The sequence below is a fragment of the Eutrigla gurnardus genome (assembly GCF_963514095.1).
Source record: "Eutrigla gurnardus genome assembly, chromosome: 17".
In the NCBI taxonomy this organism is placed as follows: Eukaryota; Metazoa; Chordata; class Actinopteri; order Perciformes; family Triglidae; genus Eutrigla; species Eutrigla gurnardus.
Genome location: NC_139928.1, coordinates 14,258,254 through 14,277,991, shown reverse-complemented (window position 1 = coordinate 14,277,991; position 19,738 = coordinate 14,258,254). Strand labels below are relative to the sequence as shown.

The 19,738-nt window shown below is 41.7% G+C and overlaps 1 protein-coding gene across 2 annotated transcripts in view; it reads left to right on the top strand.

Moving 5' to 3' along the window:
* csmd3b (CUB and Sushi multiple domains 3b) overlaps window positions 1-19,738 on the top strand; it is a 278,535-nt gene that overhangs the window by 78,191 nt on the left and 180,606 nt on the right. For both annotated transcript variants that reach the window (XM_084033058.1, XM_084033057.1), the window contains exon 3: window positions 8,662-8,774. In XM_084033058.1, coding sequence (XP_083889184.1) covers window positions 8,662-8,774 — 113 coding nt within the window. The remainder of the gene's footprint in view (window positions 1-8,661; window positions 8,775-19,738) is intronic.

Sequence of the window (19,738 nt, the reverse complement as noted above, 5' to 3'; positions counted from 1 at the left end):
AGAGCCATCCGTTTCACTCTGGTGCTGCTTGCTGCATACAGATTATGGTGTCAGACCACCTCTGAAGCTCTTAATTAACAATGCTGAACTGGGGATGTTATGGGCAACTTTCTTTGCCCTCTAATTATATGTGCCATTAACTCCACTGTTTACATTTTCATACACACACATGTAGGGGATGAAAAATAACTGTCAGGTTGCTTTTATTTTGTATTCTGAATTGTAAATTAATTATAGGCTGCCACCATTTCTGCTGTTTATCTTTTTAAACCATGTGACTAACAATTAGGGGCATCAATGTAACGTGCAATAAACACTAATAGTATCTGTTTATATATATTATAGGGATAATACATGTTATATATGTTATCAGAAAAAAAAATTATATTGCAATATAAGAAAAATACAGGAATTTTCACCCTAAATTTAGCACAATTTCAAGTTGAATACATCTCGGGTGCACGAGACACTGGAACCTGAACTAGTCATGAAAACAAGAAACTGTGAGAGTTTTCCTTTTGTATTAAACAGCATGACATGTTTATATTAATTTGCATGTCCTGTGAAATGTTTGTAAGCCAAACTGCCCACCAGCTGCCTTGGTGAGGGCCTTTTTTCATTTCAAACTCTAGTCCTGACATCAAGTAGATCTCAGAGGTCTAGTATTAGCCTGTGAAACCCTTCTGCTCTTTACACTTTGATTTCCACTCGGAAGGCTCCGCTCTCATCACTGCTTGAAGGCAAACTTATGTCTCACAAAGCAAGTAGCAAATGTTTCAAAACTGCATCCCACACAAAGGTGTTGGTAATGTGCCTGTGGTTTTGTCGTTGTTTTTTAATTAGTTTTTTGCCTCATATGTTGGTTCACATCAAAATTAAAATGGGCCAAAAGCCTTCAGGCAACAAGCCATGTGGACGTTCAACCATTTTGCTTCATGCGTCCGTGTGCATTTGAGGGCTTGCCAACACGTATGTGCTCTTTGTCTGTGTAGTTTTGTTAATGTGTGTTTGTGTGTGTGTGTGTGTGTGCGCATGAGTAAACTGTTTGGCTCTGTGACTCTTTGAATAGTGTTGTCGTTTGTTTTACTCTAAAAGTCAAAGAGCTAGTTATTACTGCAGGCGAGGTTAAACACCTCAGTACATACAGACACTCACACAGAGGAATACAATGTTGTTTATTGCAGTAAACATGGAAACTGATGCCATTGCTGCCTGTGTGTGTGTGTGTGTGTGTGTGTGTGTGTGTGTGTGTGTGTGTGTGTGTGTGTGTGTGTGTGTGTGTGTGTGTGTGTGTGTGTGTGTGTGTGTGTGTGTGTGTGTGTGTGTGTGTGTGTGTGTGTGTGTGTGTGTGTCCTCGTTATCATATTTCTTCTCCTACGTTCTCCCTCCGTCTCTCAGCATCCCATCTCATCCTGTCTTTCCTCCTGGTCTCCCTCCATCCATAAATCCCTCCGCTGACTGTCCCTTTAAGGTGCTGTCAGTTGTGACACCTCCCCTTTAAATGCCAGCAGACACATGCAATCTGTCTCTACCTATCTACGAAATACAGGTGTGTGCATTTGCACACACATACACGTACACACACACAACATTTCTGTGCATCCCACATGAATGTGTGTGTGTGTCCCTCCTCGTGTATGCATCCATGTGTTTGTTTGCCCCTTTCTATGTCAGGTTTAATGGTAAGTGATGAGGTAGCCAGCAGCCTAAACAAGCTTTAGCTCAGGGGGGCACCACTCACAATCTATCTAACTGCCTGGGAGAGAAAGACAGAGGGAGGGAGGGTGAAGGAGTTTCACAACATTTCTCATGTGATAGTGGAAGCAAGTCCTTGTTGTTTCCTTTACATGTGCATATCCTTCTAGCCACATATGTGAAAAGTACGCAGATTTAAATAGTAACCCAATAGGAAGTTTGATTATCCCAGTCAAACGTGATGAAATCCCACATATTTATGCTGCAAGTGGACTGGACCTTTTAATTTGCGTCCGTTCAAGTCGGTCCAAGTCTCAGCGTGTTTGTCTTGGAACCTCTGCGTCTGACAGGGAGGTTAATCCACTATTCAACCCCAGTCAGAGTGTCTCTCCTCGGGGGTGCACAGAGAGCAGCCATGGCCCCTGTCACCCCCCCCTTTCTGCGCCACAAAGGGACTTATCTTCCCTTGGCATCACAGCGATGCTGAGAGGGGTTGGAAGGAATTGATATTTGCACTGCTGGGTGCCAATAAGTGGCGAAGAGTGAAACATGGTCAGGCACATGCGTACGGGCAGCGAGGCGCACACGGCTGACCTTTTGGCAAGATAAGAGGAGAGGACTGCACACGCAGGCTGAAGCACAGGGTTTAGATTTCATAAGCACACGTGCACGTTCGTTAGCGCGCATACAAACCGACCGGCAACGCCACGCTAGCAGCACTGAATGCTATCTGCACTAAATGCTATCTGCTTGAAGGGAATTCATCTTCTCCCATTCATCCCCTCAGTCCACTGTCACTGAGTGTGTCCATGTGCATTCGAGCATATGTGCACTCTACCTATTTGTGCCGTCTTTTAAGTATTTAATATTTTAGTTTTTCCACGACTGAGATGAATCAGTGACGATACATTATAGATAGATACTTTTTTGTGTCGATCACTTACTCCCTCTCCCTCGCTCCCTCTCGCTCTGTGATGAATGGGCAAAGTCAATGAGTGGGGTGTAAAGGTGACCTGACCAGGATCCCTCTGTCTGTTTATGTGTATCTGTATCTGGTGAATTTACGTGTGTGTGACTAATTTAATGGATAGCATGTCACCGTGGTCAAGGTTCCACCTACACACACATAAACACATCCAAATAAACAAGTGGACTGGAACACACACACACACACACACACACACACACACACACACACACACACACACACAGTTCAGGGTGGGAAGGGAATGACAGATTTACAAGACACACCAGTGACTATTGACCACATGTACGCTAACCTGAAAAATGACTCTGTCTGTGTGTGTGTGTGTGTGTGTGTGTGTGTGTGTGTGTGTGTGTGTGTGTGTGTGTGTGTGTGTGTGTGTGTGTGTGTGTCACTCAGGCTAGTGTTGTTAATCAATCACTCACTGCAGACCCTGAACTTTGGACAAGAGTAGAGGAAATAAATCTCCTGACATGAAGTGGAGGAGAGCGAAGGAGGAGAAAAGAAGTGGGCAAGATGACATTTTCTTTATGAAGGAGGACAAATGTTCTTTTTAATGTCACTTTGAATATTTCCCTCCGCTAAGGAGGTTATGTTTTCGGTTTGGTTTATCTGTTTCCTTATTTATTAATCAGCAGCATTCTGGAAAAAAAACCTGCAACGGTTTTCATGAAACTTGGTGGAATCAATAAAATAATGAATTATGTTTTTACTTTGGTTGACGTTGTGAGATGGGTCATGGCCTTGACAGAGGTCTGGACTCTCCGTTTGGTTGTATTGTAATATAAACAATGCAGAATGCAATGCATTGAGATGCATCAAGAAAGTGACCAAGCCTGAAAAACAAGTGTAAATATACTATAATAACTCTGGTTTCTGGATGAACGTGTGTGTGAGTGAGAGGTTGTCTGATGATCATTTGAATATTAAGTAAACACTGCATGATGAAACAGAAATGAAATCAGAGAAACGGATGTTCAAGGAATTAATTAAATACACCATCGATTGAATATCGGTTTGATTGCATGTGTGGCTCTAAAACGTATCAAACGTGGCAGGTTTCATTTTTGGAAAAAAAGGTATGGATTTTGAGACTGTTATTACAGTTTCCTATATATATTAAAATAAAACAGATTAAGTGATGAATAACAAGTATGTAATTACAGGTTTAATACAGGACAGTTCTGGGGAAATTGGTTTAGGTGGCCAATTTGGTGTCTTCCCAGTTTGGGAAGCTGAGAACAGAGTGTGAAGAAAGGCAGTGCAGTGGGCTTTATTGGCGTACATGTAGAAAGCTGTCTGCCTCACGGGAAAGAGAGTAAATGGCCAGTAAATTGATACAGTTGCTTGTTCTCCCAATGGAAAGAGTGGAGGTGGAAGAGGGGGGGAGGGAGGGCGGAAAGGAAATGTAAAGATGGATGGAGGAACATGGGGAGAGACCGGAGGAAGAGTAGATTCAGAGCGGTGTGGTTTGCGGGGTCAGACCTCGGGTCAGTATCAACTCAATAAAATACACAAGCAAACTAAAATACACACACGCTCGCACACAACCACAGCGGCACACACTCTTAGCTCACAGACAAACAAGCTCCCTGGTCTCTTGGTGCTGCTACTTTGGTGCTTAGGGACCGGTTGCTACACACACTGATGCTAGTTGACGGAAAATAACAGACTTTTTTTTTTTTCACAGAGGCTCCTGTCCCCATTTCTCATTGAAAATGAGCAAAAATGCTGTTATCCACACGTACTTGGGCCTTAAGGTGGTTGACATCATCATAGATCACGTCGATCAATATCTCTGTTATACATAAATGTGCTGTAAGGTACTTTATGCAGTATGTCAGATTGTACCAGCAGTATTTCCTACAATCTGATTTAAACGTAAATAATGTCTGTCACTCTCGTCGTCATCCCTCTATTTGACTGTTGTGTTATCATGTGGGTTTTAATTTCCTGCAATCTGAGCCTTTTTTGACTATTGATAACTATTATTTATGACTTGGCTCAATCGTAAACATAGTAGGGCCTTTTGGTTGATCCTGTGAATACAAATTGATTCTATACTTAAAATATAGACCTGATATGTTTGAGTTGCCCCCCTTTTATGGATGACAATATTATTACTTTATATTTTACTACTGATAATATGCATGTTCTGAGAAGAAAAACCTATAAGTAAAAGGAATAATTCTACATGCAATTTCCCATTCAGGCAAACACTCCATGAATATCCATCCCAGGTCCGTAGGTCCATATCAGATGACTGTTTGATGTGATTAAACCATGCACTTCACATAAGATATGATTTAATCCGAGAAATTATTTTTGACCGCGACACAAAACCTTAACTGTGCATCACTTCTCTCGTTCTGTCCATCCTTCTTTCTTTTGTTTCATTTTTACAGTTTATCTCTTTCAACTCTGTCTCTCCTTCTTTCATGGCAGTAATAATAATGAAAAATCTCTCTTCCCTCTCGGCAATAAAGACACCATCAGATACAGAGGGGGGGGGGGGGTCGTCTGACAATCGCATTAGCCAGACTGCATGGTTGCTTTTTTGGAGAAAATAAAGAAGAGAATGGTGCATCTCTATCTGTGTTTGTGTGTGTGTGATCTCGTGAGACGCCCCTCATGTTTGTGTGTGTGTGTGTGAGAGAGAGAGAGAGAGAGAGAGAGAGAGAGAGAGAGAGAGAGCAGAGAAAGCACTCTGTAGATATTAGCTAGTTCTTCATTCACTTGCTAATGTGATTTCACTCTGTACACCACACACACACACATGCACACACACACACATGCACACACACTCCCACAGGGAAAGACCTTGAATGTCAGACACCATCTGTTCCATCTCTCTTTCACTTTCTGTAAAAGAATTTCAGTTTACCTCATAAATCTGAAAACGCATAAATCCAGAGATAAATTGTTACACAGAAAATAGAATATCGGGTGTGTATGTGGGGGGTACGTATTTGTTGAAAGTTTGTTTTTGCAGGAGTGAAGCATTACGAATAATATATTGTAGAAAAAGCTGAAGAGAATGAATTGAACTTTATCTACATAACGCAATATTAACCTTCCTTTTTTATCAAGATGCTCCTTACATTTAGATGAATGCACGTAATGTTTCCAAATTAGCTTTCATTTTCTGGATTTTTATTGGTCAATGCCTTTTGCAACAACACATCTAATTCAATTGAAATTTAACAAAAATACACGCACAAACATTGGCAGAACACGCAGCTTAAATTTTGAGGCAGGGATGCAAAAAAAGAAGATGCAATGTGACAAATGTTTACAATTTTGATACCCAGAGGCACAAGCCAAACCATAGTGCTAAAAAAAAGAAAAAAAAGCTGTGAAACAAGATGAGAAATGTTGAAAGACATGATGCATGATAAGTGGCAACAGGGCAGGCTTCAGTGATTGCATCAGTAACATAGGAAAGGGAATCCATTTAAACACACAGAATCATATGGAAGATGCAACGTCACGTTGTATTATTGTAACCACGGAGTGTCCATGGAGCAAAACTGGTCCCTTTTTTTTTTTTTTACTGCCTTTTCATTTACAAGTGATTTGCATTTTACTCAGCTTCCGGGTTTGTCAGCTTGCAGAAACTGCACAGATTTCTGCACATCAAGCATTTATATTTTGGTGCTATAGTGTCAGCCGAAAGCTTGCAGAGATGATTTGGTTTGGAGGTGTGGAGGTGACACCCTGTGCTTCATCACTTGCACACTGTGACTAACATGCTTACTGTATTTTGGTCTCAACATGGGGAAGGGGAAAGAAAGTCTAAAAAGGGCAGTGAAATTGCAGTAATTCGGTTATTGTTAAAGCATGAATAGCGACAGGAAGGTATGTTAAAAGTAGACATGAGAGGAGAAAATGAGCAAAAATAGGAAGGCGGCAGACATACTGGAGATATAGATTAGGAACAGAGGGAGAGATTAACGAGATATTTGGGTGCTTTTAAGGCTGTGGCCACCATCCGTGCTTTGAGTGGTATTCAAGGAGATAGAGAGAATAGAGAAGTAGAAAGGAGTAAGTCAGCTAAGAAGGGCCAACTGAGAGAGACGGGGAACTGACAACAAGGGAAGGGAGATTGACAGGAGAGGTAGAAGTATGTTAAGGGGCGAAGCACACTTTGATTGAGCAGAAAGGTGGACAGAATGATTAGAGGAAAGTGCAGAGAAACACTTTCCAGTAGGAAAAGGGATGTGAGATGGCAAACAAGAGAAGAGATGAAAGGAGAGGTTAGGATAGGACACAATAATACAATATGAAAAGCAGGTGGTGAGATGGTGAAAATGAATTGGTGGGTTGAGTGATGAAAAGAGCAGAGGAGAAGTGATGAAGTAGGTACATAATGGAGGATAAAAGCAAGGTAGGAGGGACAAGAAGAAGATGAAAGAAGGGCTAAGAGGAGGTACAGATAAAGTCTAAAGAAACTGTTGACTGTGGGTGTTTTGCTGATAGAAAATCAGAAAAATTAAGAGAAGAAAGCTGAGTGCAAGGATGGGGCAGGAGATCTCAATAAATTAATTAAATATTTAAATGACACTTAATCATACCTGGAGAGCATGTTATGCTAATATAAAAGTGTCTTTGTTTCTGCAGGTCATGGACAGACATAGTGCTTGCCACCGTCACGTAACGTTGGCCACAAATATTGCTAGAAGATATTGAATTTGTCTCGTATGTCGAGTATTTCCTGACATATCCTCATATGTTTTTGTTTTTGTATTAAGAAAGCTAAGATTGAATAGGAAGCACGCAGTTCAGAGGAGTGATTAAGGTTAACCCAGGAGGAACTAATGAATAGCTATTGAAATGATTCAAGAAAAGTAAAGGAGGAGACACATCACACGTCAAAAGCACACATAGGACCTTGACGAGGGAAGTTATACTGAGGACAGAGAGACATGGGCTGTATTGGGTGAGAGGAAGGATCAAAGTAAATGTAGGTAAGAAAGAAAGATGATTAAAAAAAAAGGGATGTTCAACAGAAGAAAGGGTGAAAGAGGAACTAGAAAAAAGGTAGCAGTGTGAATGCTAGGGGAAGACATAGAGAGGAAGAAGAGAGGATGGGCATGATGCTAGAGAGGAAGAGCTGGTTCCAGTGGATGGAGGAGGAGGAGGAGAGATGAAAGAGGAAGAGAGGAAGTGGACAAAAGAAAAGGAAGAATGGATAGAAGAATGATAGCTGCAGGACAAGCTGAAATGCGTTGCTGTGGCTTCTTAAATCCTAAAGCTGAAGGCTGACCTGGGCAATTGTGTGCAAGTTTTAAAGGGTATTTGGTATTACCAGTTATCTAAACAAAGTTCACTTTTTTTGTTAGTTTATTTTGAGTTGTGGGCTTTAGTGCAGCCCTTCTTTATGTTTTCAAATAACGGAGAGTTGTTTTAGTCCCTCCCCAGAGCCTCTATGACAGGCAGCGGCACTGGTAGGAGCAAACATCACAGATAGGAGTGTAATCCAACTGGCAAAGCATCATTATTACAGTGACCAGACACCTCGGTTTTCCCAGAATTGGCTGTTTTCTTGCAGCTCTTTGTGACAGAACCTGTCACCACGCTAACGGTTAGCCGTTATGCTCTTCTCTAAAGAGCCTCACTCCTTCCTGTGGAATGTATCCGGCAACAACAACAAAATGCTGCATTGTGAACGCACACAGCAGGAGCACATTTTGGTCACGCACAGTGCAAATGCAAGTCTAAAAGAGCGTGTGAAGAAAGAGAGAATAGAATATAGAAAAGCTGGCAGAGAATGCGTTCCAGTCGGACGTTTAGCCGGCAGCCTGTGCTCTGACAAATGTGTTCATTCTTAAAAGCTACCTGACAATTAATACATGTTATACTGCACCAATGCATCCATCATCCGTTGTGTTTACTTGTGTTGCTCTTTTGTGTTGTTGTCCCTGTGTGTTTCATGCTAATTTGCTGATCATTTCAACACATTCCTCTTTGTGTTTCGACAGGCTGACAGGCTTCCAGATTCCGACCCCTGTCACCAGCACCGGGAACGTCTTCTCTTTGAGGTTGACCAGCGACTTTGCCGTGTCTGCACACGGCTTCAAACTCAACTATGAAGGTACGGCCGTGTCTGTTTTGGTCCGTGAGACTGTGAGTCTGGGTGTGAGAAAGAAATACAGCAGCGCTCCCTTTGTGGATACCTTGTTTATGAAAGCAGAAGTAATTTAGCAGGTGCTGTATGTGGTGTTTACCTGAAGCAACCCCTGTTCATATTTGCTAGACATGTTATATTTAGAAAACACAACACATAGAGCCCTTTACAGGGATGCAAACTTGTCACCTTTCGGCGAAATTCGCCGTTTTTGTTCCGAAAAAGGTCATTTGTGTGATTCATGGAGATCTGCAATAAAAATATTTCGGGGGGGGGGGGGCGTCCAAGTAATCGGCGAACGCAAGCTGTCATAAATATTTATTCCAAGCTTGTTCGTTTGGCCAACCCGTGTAATCATGTCATTTTCGGGTCTGTAGCTGCCTTGATGCCGTACTAGACAGGAATGACGTTGGTACGCTTCAAAAACGTCATGGTACAGACACACCAACTCCGGCAGCGACGCAACGGACCGTCGAACGCACCGGCGAGTGGGCAGTTCTGTGTTCAAGTTGGATCAATTGGATAGACGTCCTGCGAAGTGGGCGGGACTTGAGTTTTGCTCTGCCGTTTCCAACATGGCGGCCGGGCCACAAACGATCTCATTTTACAGTTAAACTACACGCTAAAGCATGTTTCTGAAAACATTTGAGGCGGGAAATGTGTAGTGCAGTAACAGAATCTGGATTCATATTTGATCAACACTGCCTAGTTTGATAGTTTGAACGAAGTTTCTGGAGCCGGCGGCATTGCGTTGGACGGACGGCATTTGCATAAAGTTCAATCCATCGAACTTTATGCAAATTCACGTACGGCGACAGGGCAGTCAATTCGACGTGCCGTATCCATCATGCGGAGCTCCTGCTCTACATAGACAATGAATGGGATCCGTTGACTTGACGTCTGCTGCCGGAGTTGGTGTGTCTGTACCATCAGGCTTTCTAACGTAGGCTAACGTGCTAATGTCAGACAGTTCGCTGACATACGCATCGCAAATCACAACCATTTTTGCTGGTTACAATAACGGTGTTATCGGATAGTACAGTGTCTATTTCTCAGGAACCTTTGAAAAATCTAAGCGAGAAAACAACGTTAAATGTACCTACCATACCTTCACATTAAAAAAAAAAACCTAAAATAAATAATGGAAAATCAACGGAGCAAAGGCTTACTCTGATATCGATGTAATGTTAGCGAATGAGGGGTGAGAAGCCCCCTACCTCCCCTTGCTAATATTTATTCCGTTCGTCCAGAGTCAAATCTATTCTTGAGGTTCCAAATATTTTCAAAGCAGTTTGTCTTTCAATGTGAGGAGTCGATCGAGTTATTTTATGTTCCGTCGTTTGAAGCAAACCTTTTAGCCCTGGCATTGGTCTCCCATTATTTATACCTTCACTGGAAGGGAAGTCCATTTTCCAGGCTCTCGCCAGCCCCCTTCAGTGAGGCAGAGGAATAACATTGAAGCATATGCAATATATATATATATATATATATATATATATATATATATATATATGTGTGTGTGTATATATATATATATATATTGTGTGTGTGTGTGTATATATATATATATATATTCCGCGAGGGGGTTTGGGTCCTTGTCACCTTTTTCATCCCTGATGAGTTTGCACCCCTGCCTTTAAATAAAAGGTTTGTAAGGGTAGGTTTAAACCCCTACTTAGCATTTGGATGGATGGGGTTTTAACAAATCGATCTTCATTTGAATGATCCCATATTGATTTATAAAATCCCAAGATCGATTCCTTATATGTATGCCTTTTCCTGTGGATGCGTGAAGACTAGCAAACCTAGGTTGAATCAAATATGCCAGTATTCAGCTTTTTATGGATGTCAACAATTATCAAAGGCCATACAGATTCAGAGTTATCAGTGGAACCTGCCATGTTCTGCACTCAGTCCACATTGTTTTACTCCTTGCCCCTCAGCGCAGGAGAGTACCTCCTAATGGGTGACAAAGTTCATTCCTTTCCAACATGGCAGGCTGTCTGAGAGAAAAAAGCATGGGCAGAGAATGACACAAAATGAGGGCATGCTAAAGGGACTGTTTAAAGACGGGCAGGGTCAGAAACAGACTTTTAGAGGCCATATTTATGTCACAGAATAACAATAAGATTTAGATTTTTAAAGTAAAGTGATTGGGCGCTAAACATCTTACTCATATAATTATGTTATTTAAATTCAGGTGAAACCTGACATGTAACATGAACGATATGTATTGGTTGCTTCCAGAGGTAACTTGGCCCATTGCAGGGGTAATAAAGGGTCCACTTCTGCCCTCTCCCTTTAGGGCCTGAGTAAACCCCACGGTATCATCTTCACAGATGAAAGAAGAGATATGAACAGTGGAAGTTATGGTTAAAATTAGAACTCCCTATGTATCTGCACCATGTCCTGTGTGCATTAACAATTTCAGATTAGATTTAGATTAGAAAAACTTTGATGTTCTCAATGAGGCAGTTAATTGTGGAGCATAAAACAGGGGAGCATAAAATTGTCTACCGCAGGCACACACATGACACAAAACAAATACGTGCATAATGATGTAGGTCCTTGATATTCACTGTGCAGATACATGAGACGCAATTCAGAAGGACACAGTGCAAGACATTAATTCGAGCAGTAGATAATACACATTAACAACATTAGGTTTGATTTAGCATTGAATCATACACTCAAAGTCTGAGTACTCTGTTTCAATGGACACAGTAAAGTGCAGAGGGATACAGATGGTGTGTGAGACGGCATCATGGTCATGTCATTGTTTTTGTCTTTACAGTAGTAAAGATAGATAGATAGATAGATAGATAGATAGATAGATAGATAGATAGATAGATAGATAGATAGATAGATACTTTATTGATCCCAAAGGAAATTCAAGCATCCAGTAGCAATAACATACATTGAACATACATTAAACATGCATTAGAGTCTATACAAAAACGATATAAAATAGAAAGTGACTAGAAATAACATAAAATGTTTTATACAATGTTCCTTCTTCAGAAAGGAATTCAGGCCTTTGTGCCAACGTGGAAAAGCAATGTAAAGAAATATAGCGGCTGTCTTGTCTGATTGAAATTGAATGCACACCGTCGTGCTCACAAACCTTCAGATGACAGCTTGTTGACACACACACACACACACACACACGCACACGCACACACATGCACACACATATGCACAGTTGGTCACAGCTGGTTGCCATTGAACATGGCTGCTTAACTGTCTGCCTGTGTGGCCTTCTGCATCTTTTAAGGGGCCTGTGTGCTCCTCTGGATGTAGGTTGGTTGGTTAGTGGGTGTTCAATTTGTTGATATGTCTGTGCTGTGCCTCATAATGACACTATCACTGATTGCAAAGTGCCGTGGTTCAAGTCTGCACACATGTCATCTCTGAATTTCTGTGTGTGTGTGTGTGTGTGTGTGTGTGTGTGTGTGTGTGTTTGTGTGTGTGTGTTTGTGCTACTTTTATGTCCAAGCAGTTGTCCCAGATTTATTCACTGACACCAGTTTCCACTTGCTACTTGGCCCATGTGGCTTCTGAGAGAGAGAGGGGGAGAGAGAAAGGGGGAGAGAGAAAGGGAGAGAGGGAGAGAACTCAAACTTGGCAGTAATTAAAAATAAATGCAACATTATGCTGATGATATGTGTGTCTTGCTGTATTCAGCATCTCATCTAAAACGCGCAGCTTGGCTGTAAATTTATACAGCGCGGAGGAGATTTTCTCAGGAGGAATGAGCCACCATGGTTTGGAACAATTTTTGGCAAGTCACCTTTAATCCATCTAATCCTTCTGCCTGATTTTTGAGATTTTAGATTTCTGCAGGTATTGTCTTAGCATTGCCAACAATACGGTTTTAGAAAATAAGCGTGTATAACCTCAGAAATCACTGGTTAATTTGTAGGTCTCTCTCTCTCTCTCTCTCTCTCTCTCTCTCTCTCTCTCTCTCTCTCTCTCTCTCTCTCTCTCTCTCTCTCTCTCTCACACACACACACACACACACACACACACACACACACACACACACACACACACACACACACACACTTTCCCAGTACAGATTAAAATTGCAAATGTATCATCCATGCATTATAATCTACAAAAGCAAGGGCCAATCTAAAGTGCATTTCATTTCTAGTCATTTCAATAGAAAGATATAGCCTGTACAAGATAGAGTAGGTTGGAACATATGAACACTATGTGGATTAGTGCAGCATCACAAGTGATCAGAACAAAGGTGAAAATCTGGATTCACCAAAACATGTGTGCTCCGGCCCTCACCTTTTGGTGTAGAGAATGAGATTGAGATCGAACTGCGTTGGCTTTGTAGCGTGACCGAGATCGCCCTCAGGGATGAGGGTAAGGAGCAAAGACATGTGGAGTCCTTCACATGGAAATGAGCCGATGTCATTCAGACGTCTGACAAGGAGGCCTGTTGAGTTATTCCAGGCATGTCGGACCAGGAGGCGACCCTGGGGCACACACAGAAGATGCTGGAGGGCTTTCATACCCCACCTGGCCTTTGAACGCCTCGGGACTCATGTCTCCGGAGGAACTGGAGGATGTGGAAGGGGAGGAGGCTCTGCTTAACCTGCTGCTACTGCGTATCGGAGCTGGATATGATGTAGAAAAAGGATGAATATATTAATGGATGGATTACCACACTGTATTATTACATTTTTTAAAACAGAAATACATGAAAAAGGGTAATTCATTGATCGCTCTATGGGAGGGAACTGAAGAGGCAAAGGTACAGTATTGTGGCTCCATCCTTCCCAGGCTGTCTGCTCGGTGGGATACACTTTGATGTGATCTTTGAACATTTCCCCCTTCCTCTGAAGACTGTCAGGTCATAACTAATTCATACACCAGCACATACATAGTGTGTATACGTGCATGTTTGTGTGAAATAGAGAGAAAGACAATGATGTATTATTTAGTATGATGTCAGAGGCAGTTTCATATTGTGCTGATGAGACGGAATCTCAGATTATCACAGCACTAAAACACACACACACACACACACACACACTGTTCTTTCTCAGCTTGGTCATTGTTGAAGAATTACTCGTTTTGTTTCCTCTTACACCTCTCTGTGCTTCTGCACCACCTTCTCCTTGTTCATGTTCACACATCTTCTCCAATTCACATTTTTACATTAGATTTCACCGTTATTATGTTTTATGACTTAATCAGGGTTCTCACATGTCCTGGAAAACATTGAACAACAAAATCAAATGTCCCAGAAAATCGTGTGCCGTTCTGGGAAATGATTCCAGCCTTCCCCTGGGTTCCTTTAGCTGAGAATTAACTGGGCTATCAATCAAAGCTCCCCAAAACAGAGATTGCCATCTGAAAAGGTGAAGTTATATTAAGATCATATTAACGTTCAAATGGAAGTTCATGGAAACACTGTGAAGCCCCCAGGTCACTTCACATGCAGGTTGGATGACATTACAACTTAAGTGGCCAAAACACATACAGTACATATACACATCAACTATAAATATGCATATGCTAGTGCTGGCTAGTAACCGTTTAATAGTAGTTTTAATTATAAGCTCAATCTACGGTCAGTTGTAAGCATGCAAGAGATGATTTAAAGATGAATTATAGCCACAGACTCAATCTTTTTGATTAGACTTCCACAGAGAAACATTTAACTGTATTGCACAATCCCTGTTTGTCCTACCAGCTCGTTCATCACTGAAAATGGCTTGGACAATGATCTCTAGAAAAGAATGGGAATCCTGTTGAAGTTTAGTAAAAAGTAAACTGTAGCACAAATGTAAATACAATCAAATAGGTAGCATTGGAGATAATGTGTTTTATACCACCTATTTTATTTGATTCTACTCTATTCCACTCCATGATCTTTTACGTCACAGCTGATTTACTCTGAAGACAAAATCAAAGCACATTTTTTAGATATTTATTACCACATAAGAACAATTAGTGTATAATTTGAGAAAGCTGTCTTGTTGTTTAAAGTGTAGTATAGAAGGGGGCATGTTGTAGAGAGTTTTTACAATATACAGTTATATAATACAACATCGGACCGTGTCAACCTCAAAGATAAATGTACATAACTCACATTCATACAATATACATTTCAACACATCCATGTGTTCAGAGGCATGGGCAGGCATAGAAAGCAGACATGGACATGCGTACAATACACAAGCAGACACACAGCTCCCAGATGTAAGCGTTTTCCCCGAGAACACGGACGGGAGAACATGTTCTTCAACCAAGAACATGCTGCCATGTGACTAACAAGTCAGCAGAGATTTCACTTGACTCCCCTCATCCCCGACCTCTCCTCACTTCTGCTACTTTTTGTCCTCTCCCCTGCAATATCTCCACTACATGTTGTCCCTCCTCTCTATGATATAACACCCTTTTAGCCTAATTTACACTGACCATAGAATTTACATAGTTAGAAGAGAGAGCTGAACAAATAAAAATGCATTTACGGGAAATGGTTAAAAGTGCACAACACACTCATATGTCCTTCTTTATGATAGAAGGAATGATATGGTCTGCCAAACACAAATCAAAGTCAGACTCTTAACATTTCATCTTAAAAAGTAATGTTATTTTAACTAATGGCCTGAATTCCTTTTAAGGGTGTGCAGTTGCTGAATGCTGAAATAACTGGAGATATATACTCTGCCTGAAGGAGGGAGAAAGTGGCATTGGTCCAAATTAAAAAAAAGATAAAACGGAAGAATGACCTTCTTTAGATCTGTCCACCCCTTAACCTTCATCTTTTTTGAGGGTTTGAAGCTGTTTTAGTTTGGGGTTTTTTTTGTAGACAAACAGTTGGCTGCTGGCAGCAGGTTAAACACTTTGAGGCTCTCACTGGCCAGATGTCACTTGCATCAATAGAGCCTTCTCCATCTGGGCATTATCCATCAGTCCAACCTTATTTAATGGAGAGTGTTTCTTACTCACAGATGGTCATGGCGTTTTAGATTTTCTTGGAGTTAGCCAGTAGAAATCTTTACACTCACATGCTCAGTAGCTGTGGGAGTTTTAGCATGATTTAAACTAGTTTACCCCCACACTTCTTTTTTAAAAATGAGCAGCAATGAAGGATAAATAATGCTATTAAACAGTTTGACTCAACAAGCATCCTGGAAAATAATGAAGGGAAAGTTAAGTGAGGTGAACCAAAAGGAGAGGGGCCAGGATTAAGGGCATTGGCCTGTGAGGTCGTTGCTCCCTCGGGGTCCATAAAGCACCTCGGTCATCTGTTGACAAAATTAAACCAGGTTTGACGCAGGCATCGAGGGAGTGTGCTGTTTTAGTTAGAACACCGTTTAATTGCTTCCCACATAGAAGTCAGTAAACAAACATATTTCATTAAGAAAGCTTTTCCCTAAATTTTTCATGTCCTCCATTAATTATGTTTCGTGCCCGATCACTATTTGTCAGTCACGGCAGTAAACACGAGCCAATAACATTCAATCCTCACAGTGATGAGTCTGATAAGACTGCGGCATGCATGGCCACCTCCACCGGCTCCTCCGAGGAAACACTTCATAAAAATGTGAAATTTGAATGATTGTGCGGCTGATAGGCAATGTTCCGGGGAAAAACTGAATGGTGGCGTCTCACAGGGATAAAATCCCGGCGAGAAAAGCATTTGCATCCATATTTAAAAGCAGCCATTAAAGGAGCATTGCACCGTTTGTTTCTCTGTGTCTCTGATCCCTTATCAGCTCTTGATTGATTGATTTTGACTCTAGTCTCTTTGACTTAAACATGATCCCAGTGTAAACGTTGTGTGTGTGTGTGTGTGTGTGTGTGTGTGTGTGTGTGTGTGTGTGTGTGTGTGTGCTTGTGTGTGTGTGTGTGTGTGTGTGGGTTTGCGCGTCAATGCGTGCGTATGTGATTGAGGTTCTGGCTGTGGCGTCTCTGATCTTTATCAAAGAGACCTGAGGGGACTGATGATATCCACTCCTCTATCATCCCTCCATCTATGTGTCCGTCTGTCTGTCTTCTTTCTCACTTTCATTGATCATTCATTCTGTCCTCCCTGGATTCAACAATTGAATCCAGGGAGGACAGAATGAACAACAATTGAATCCAGGTCAGTTAATGGCATTCTGGGAGAGAGAAGGTTACCCTAATAGTGCAGGTTGGTTGAAGGAGCTGCATGTTAATGGGATTTGGAAGGTACATACATATACCTACATACATATTAACACATATTTAATAAGGCACCGGGTTATACTGGTTCATCTTTGGACAATTTGTAGCATTCACTTTTTTTAATCTTCTGGATCATGTCTTTCATTTGAACCTGAAATATCTCTAAATGAATCGGGACCTTTTGAATTTGAATCGCATTGATTCAGTAATTGAGTAGGAATACCCAACCCGATCCAGAGTGAAATGGAAGAGGAGTATACTGTATATAAGCAGTAATGAAAAGCAGTGAGGAGAAGACAATGAACAGCTTTTTAAGAAAGGGAGGGAAGAAAGGGAACTTTAAGAGAACAGCAAACCTGCACTGAGACTCAGAAAGAAGAGAAGAGGAACTCCCTGAAATAATGTAATGTCCTTTGTTTTCTAGTTGAACAGGAGAAATCAATGCTGGTTCAATGCAGTGTGTGTGTGTGTGTGTGTGAGTGTGTGTGTGTGTGTGCACACTGTTCCACCCGCCGCAAGGTCAGCTTTAACGCAGGGGCATCAATCAAAACAATCACACACACACTCGGTGACAGCAGGTGTGGAGAGCAGATTGTGTTAAAGAGAATTTTTCAGAAAAAATATGAGTTTTGAGTTCATATCTCCATGTACCAATCTTCCACTTTTGAGTTTGCTTTATAGCCACGACCGGACACGGATCGCATCCCAAAAGTATCAAAACACTATGAAATGTAATGATTTATAAATATAGCAGGAACCACCAGTACCTCATTTACCTAGAAATCAGTGATTTGGGATGTTCACATTTGTTTCTTCTAAATATTTATTTCATAGTGTCGCATTGTTGTTTTGTGTTTTATTTGGGTCCAATTTCATGAAAATGACAAAGCACCATAGAAAAACTGCCAGATCTTTCTTTTTCAGGTAGGTTGAGGGGTGACATTTAAAAAAAGGTCCAAATAATTATTCTTACGGCCCCCTCGAATACAATGAATGAGGTTTTTATCATTGAACAGTAGGGCCCGACCGATTATCGGCCGCACCGATATATCGGGCCGATATTTAACATTTTAGGGATATCGGTATCGGCCATACTTTCCATAAATTCCCACCGATAAGTTCATATAATTTTCACAACCAATTTTGCAGCCGTTTCGTTCTGAACGCGCCTTCCGCTCTTGCCACTTGGAATTCATGAGCCTTGCCAAGTTGCCTCGCCCGTCACAGCATCTGATTGGTTTGGCACACGGAATACAACCAATCAACACGCAAGGCTGCAAGCGGGGCGGGGTGCCTTCACGCTCCCTGTGACTCGTGAGCGGTTTCTAGACGGCCACGTGGGGCTAAGGACGGTGCTGCGTGCGGATACAACTTAAAGCAGAGAAAACACATTTCCTTCGAGGTAAGCAGTGTTTCCCCTACCATTGTACAGGCCTGGCGGGCCGCCAGGCCAAGGAGGCCTGCCGCCAGGCCAAAAAAAAAAAATCAATACTCCAAAAATAAGCTACCTATCAATTAATTCATAAATCAATAATCATTTACATTAGGAGCGCCTCCGCGCAGCACAGTAGACTTGCTCCGCAAGATGCGCGGCCGCAACAATCCTCGCCGCGCGCTCCCGCTACGTTTTTCGTGTACTTTACACGCTTGATGTTGTTCTCTTTAGACTCGTGGTGTGAGCGGAACCGGACCGGTACCGGACCGGTACCGGAACCGGACCGGTGCATTTATAAGAAAAATGCCGCTGTGTTTCTCCGTCCAAAATCCGCTTTCCTCGCGCTGCCTGCTCGCACAGATCCGCTCGTGCGCACATTCGCTGATGCAGGTCGAGTGTTTAATATAAATATATGCAGAGACGGCGCTCCTTAAAAACAACATCAAGCCATGCATGTGTAGTATTAGGACGTGATGACGTTTGTACAACCGGGCATTTTTTATTTTTTACTTTAAGTAAACTACTTTTTTTCTTCTATTTATCGGTTGCATATATCGGTTATCGGCCTCCCATTTTCATAAATATCGGTATCGGTATCGGCCCTGAAAAAACCATATCGGTCGGGCCCTATTGAACAGAAAGAAATGTTACTCTTCAAAGTTACCTGGCGTTGTCAAGAGCAAGATACATTAGCTTGTAATCTGGATCACAGTGTGTCATTTTATAATGGTATGCAACAGAATAGCTGCCAAACCTCTCTGGCCTTCAATGACTATCCACACGATGTATCAATTTGATCTTTGGATAATGTAATTACACTTAAGGCCTGCCAGACATCTTCGTATCTGGCCAGGCCGGAGACTGTAGGTGCCTCACATCACAGAAGTCCAGCAAATGACGAATGAATACGATACCTGGATAAAACTAACCAATTCAATGAGGGATTTTGATTAAGAAGCTGCCAAAGGACACGTTTTCCACATCAAAGATTGTCCGAAAAGCAGCTCTGGATAATGTAATCAAAGTAAAGTGTAGGGTAAAGTTCTCCAGTGCCTCGATTGGCAAGATAGACACTTGACACTAAAAGAAGGCCTGTGGATAATATATTGGCCTCATATCTTAATGATATTTAATGCTATGGAGTTATAGTGACCCCCCCTGTGGCAGGACAGGACAGAATTTACATCAAGTGATATATTGATTTGATATTCAGGTCTGTCAGATCACCACTGGCCACCTGGTTAAAATATAGGCTGTGTTGGTGGGAAGTGTGCTCATGATCTGGAGCAGTGTGTATGTAAATGTGTGTTGATAAAGA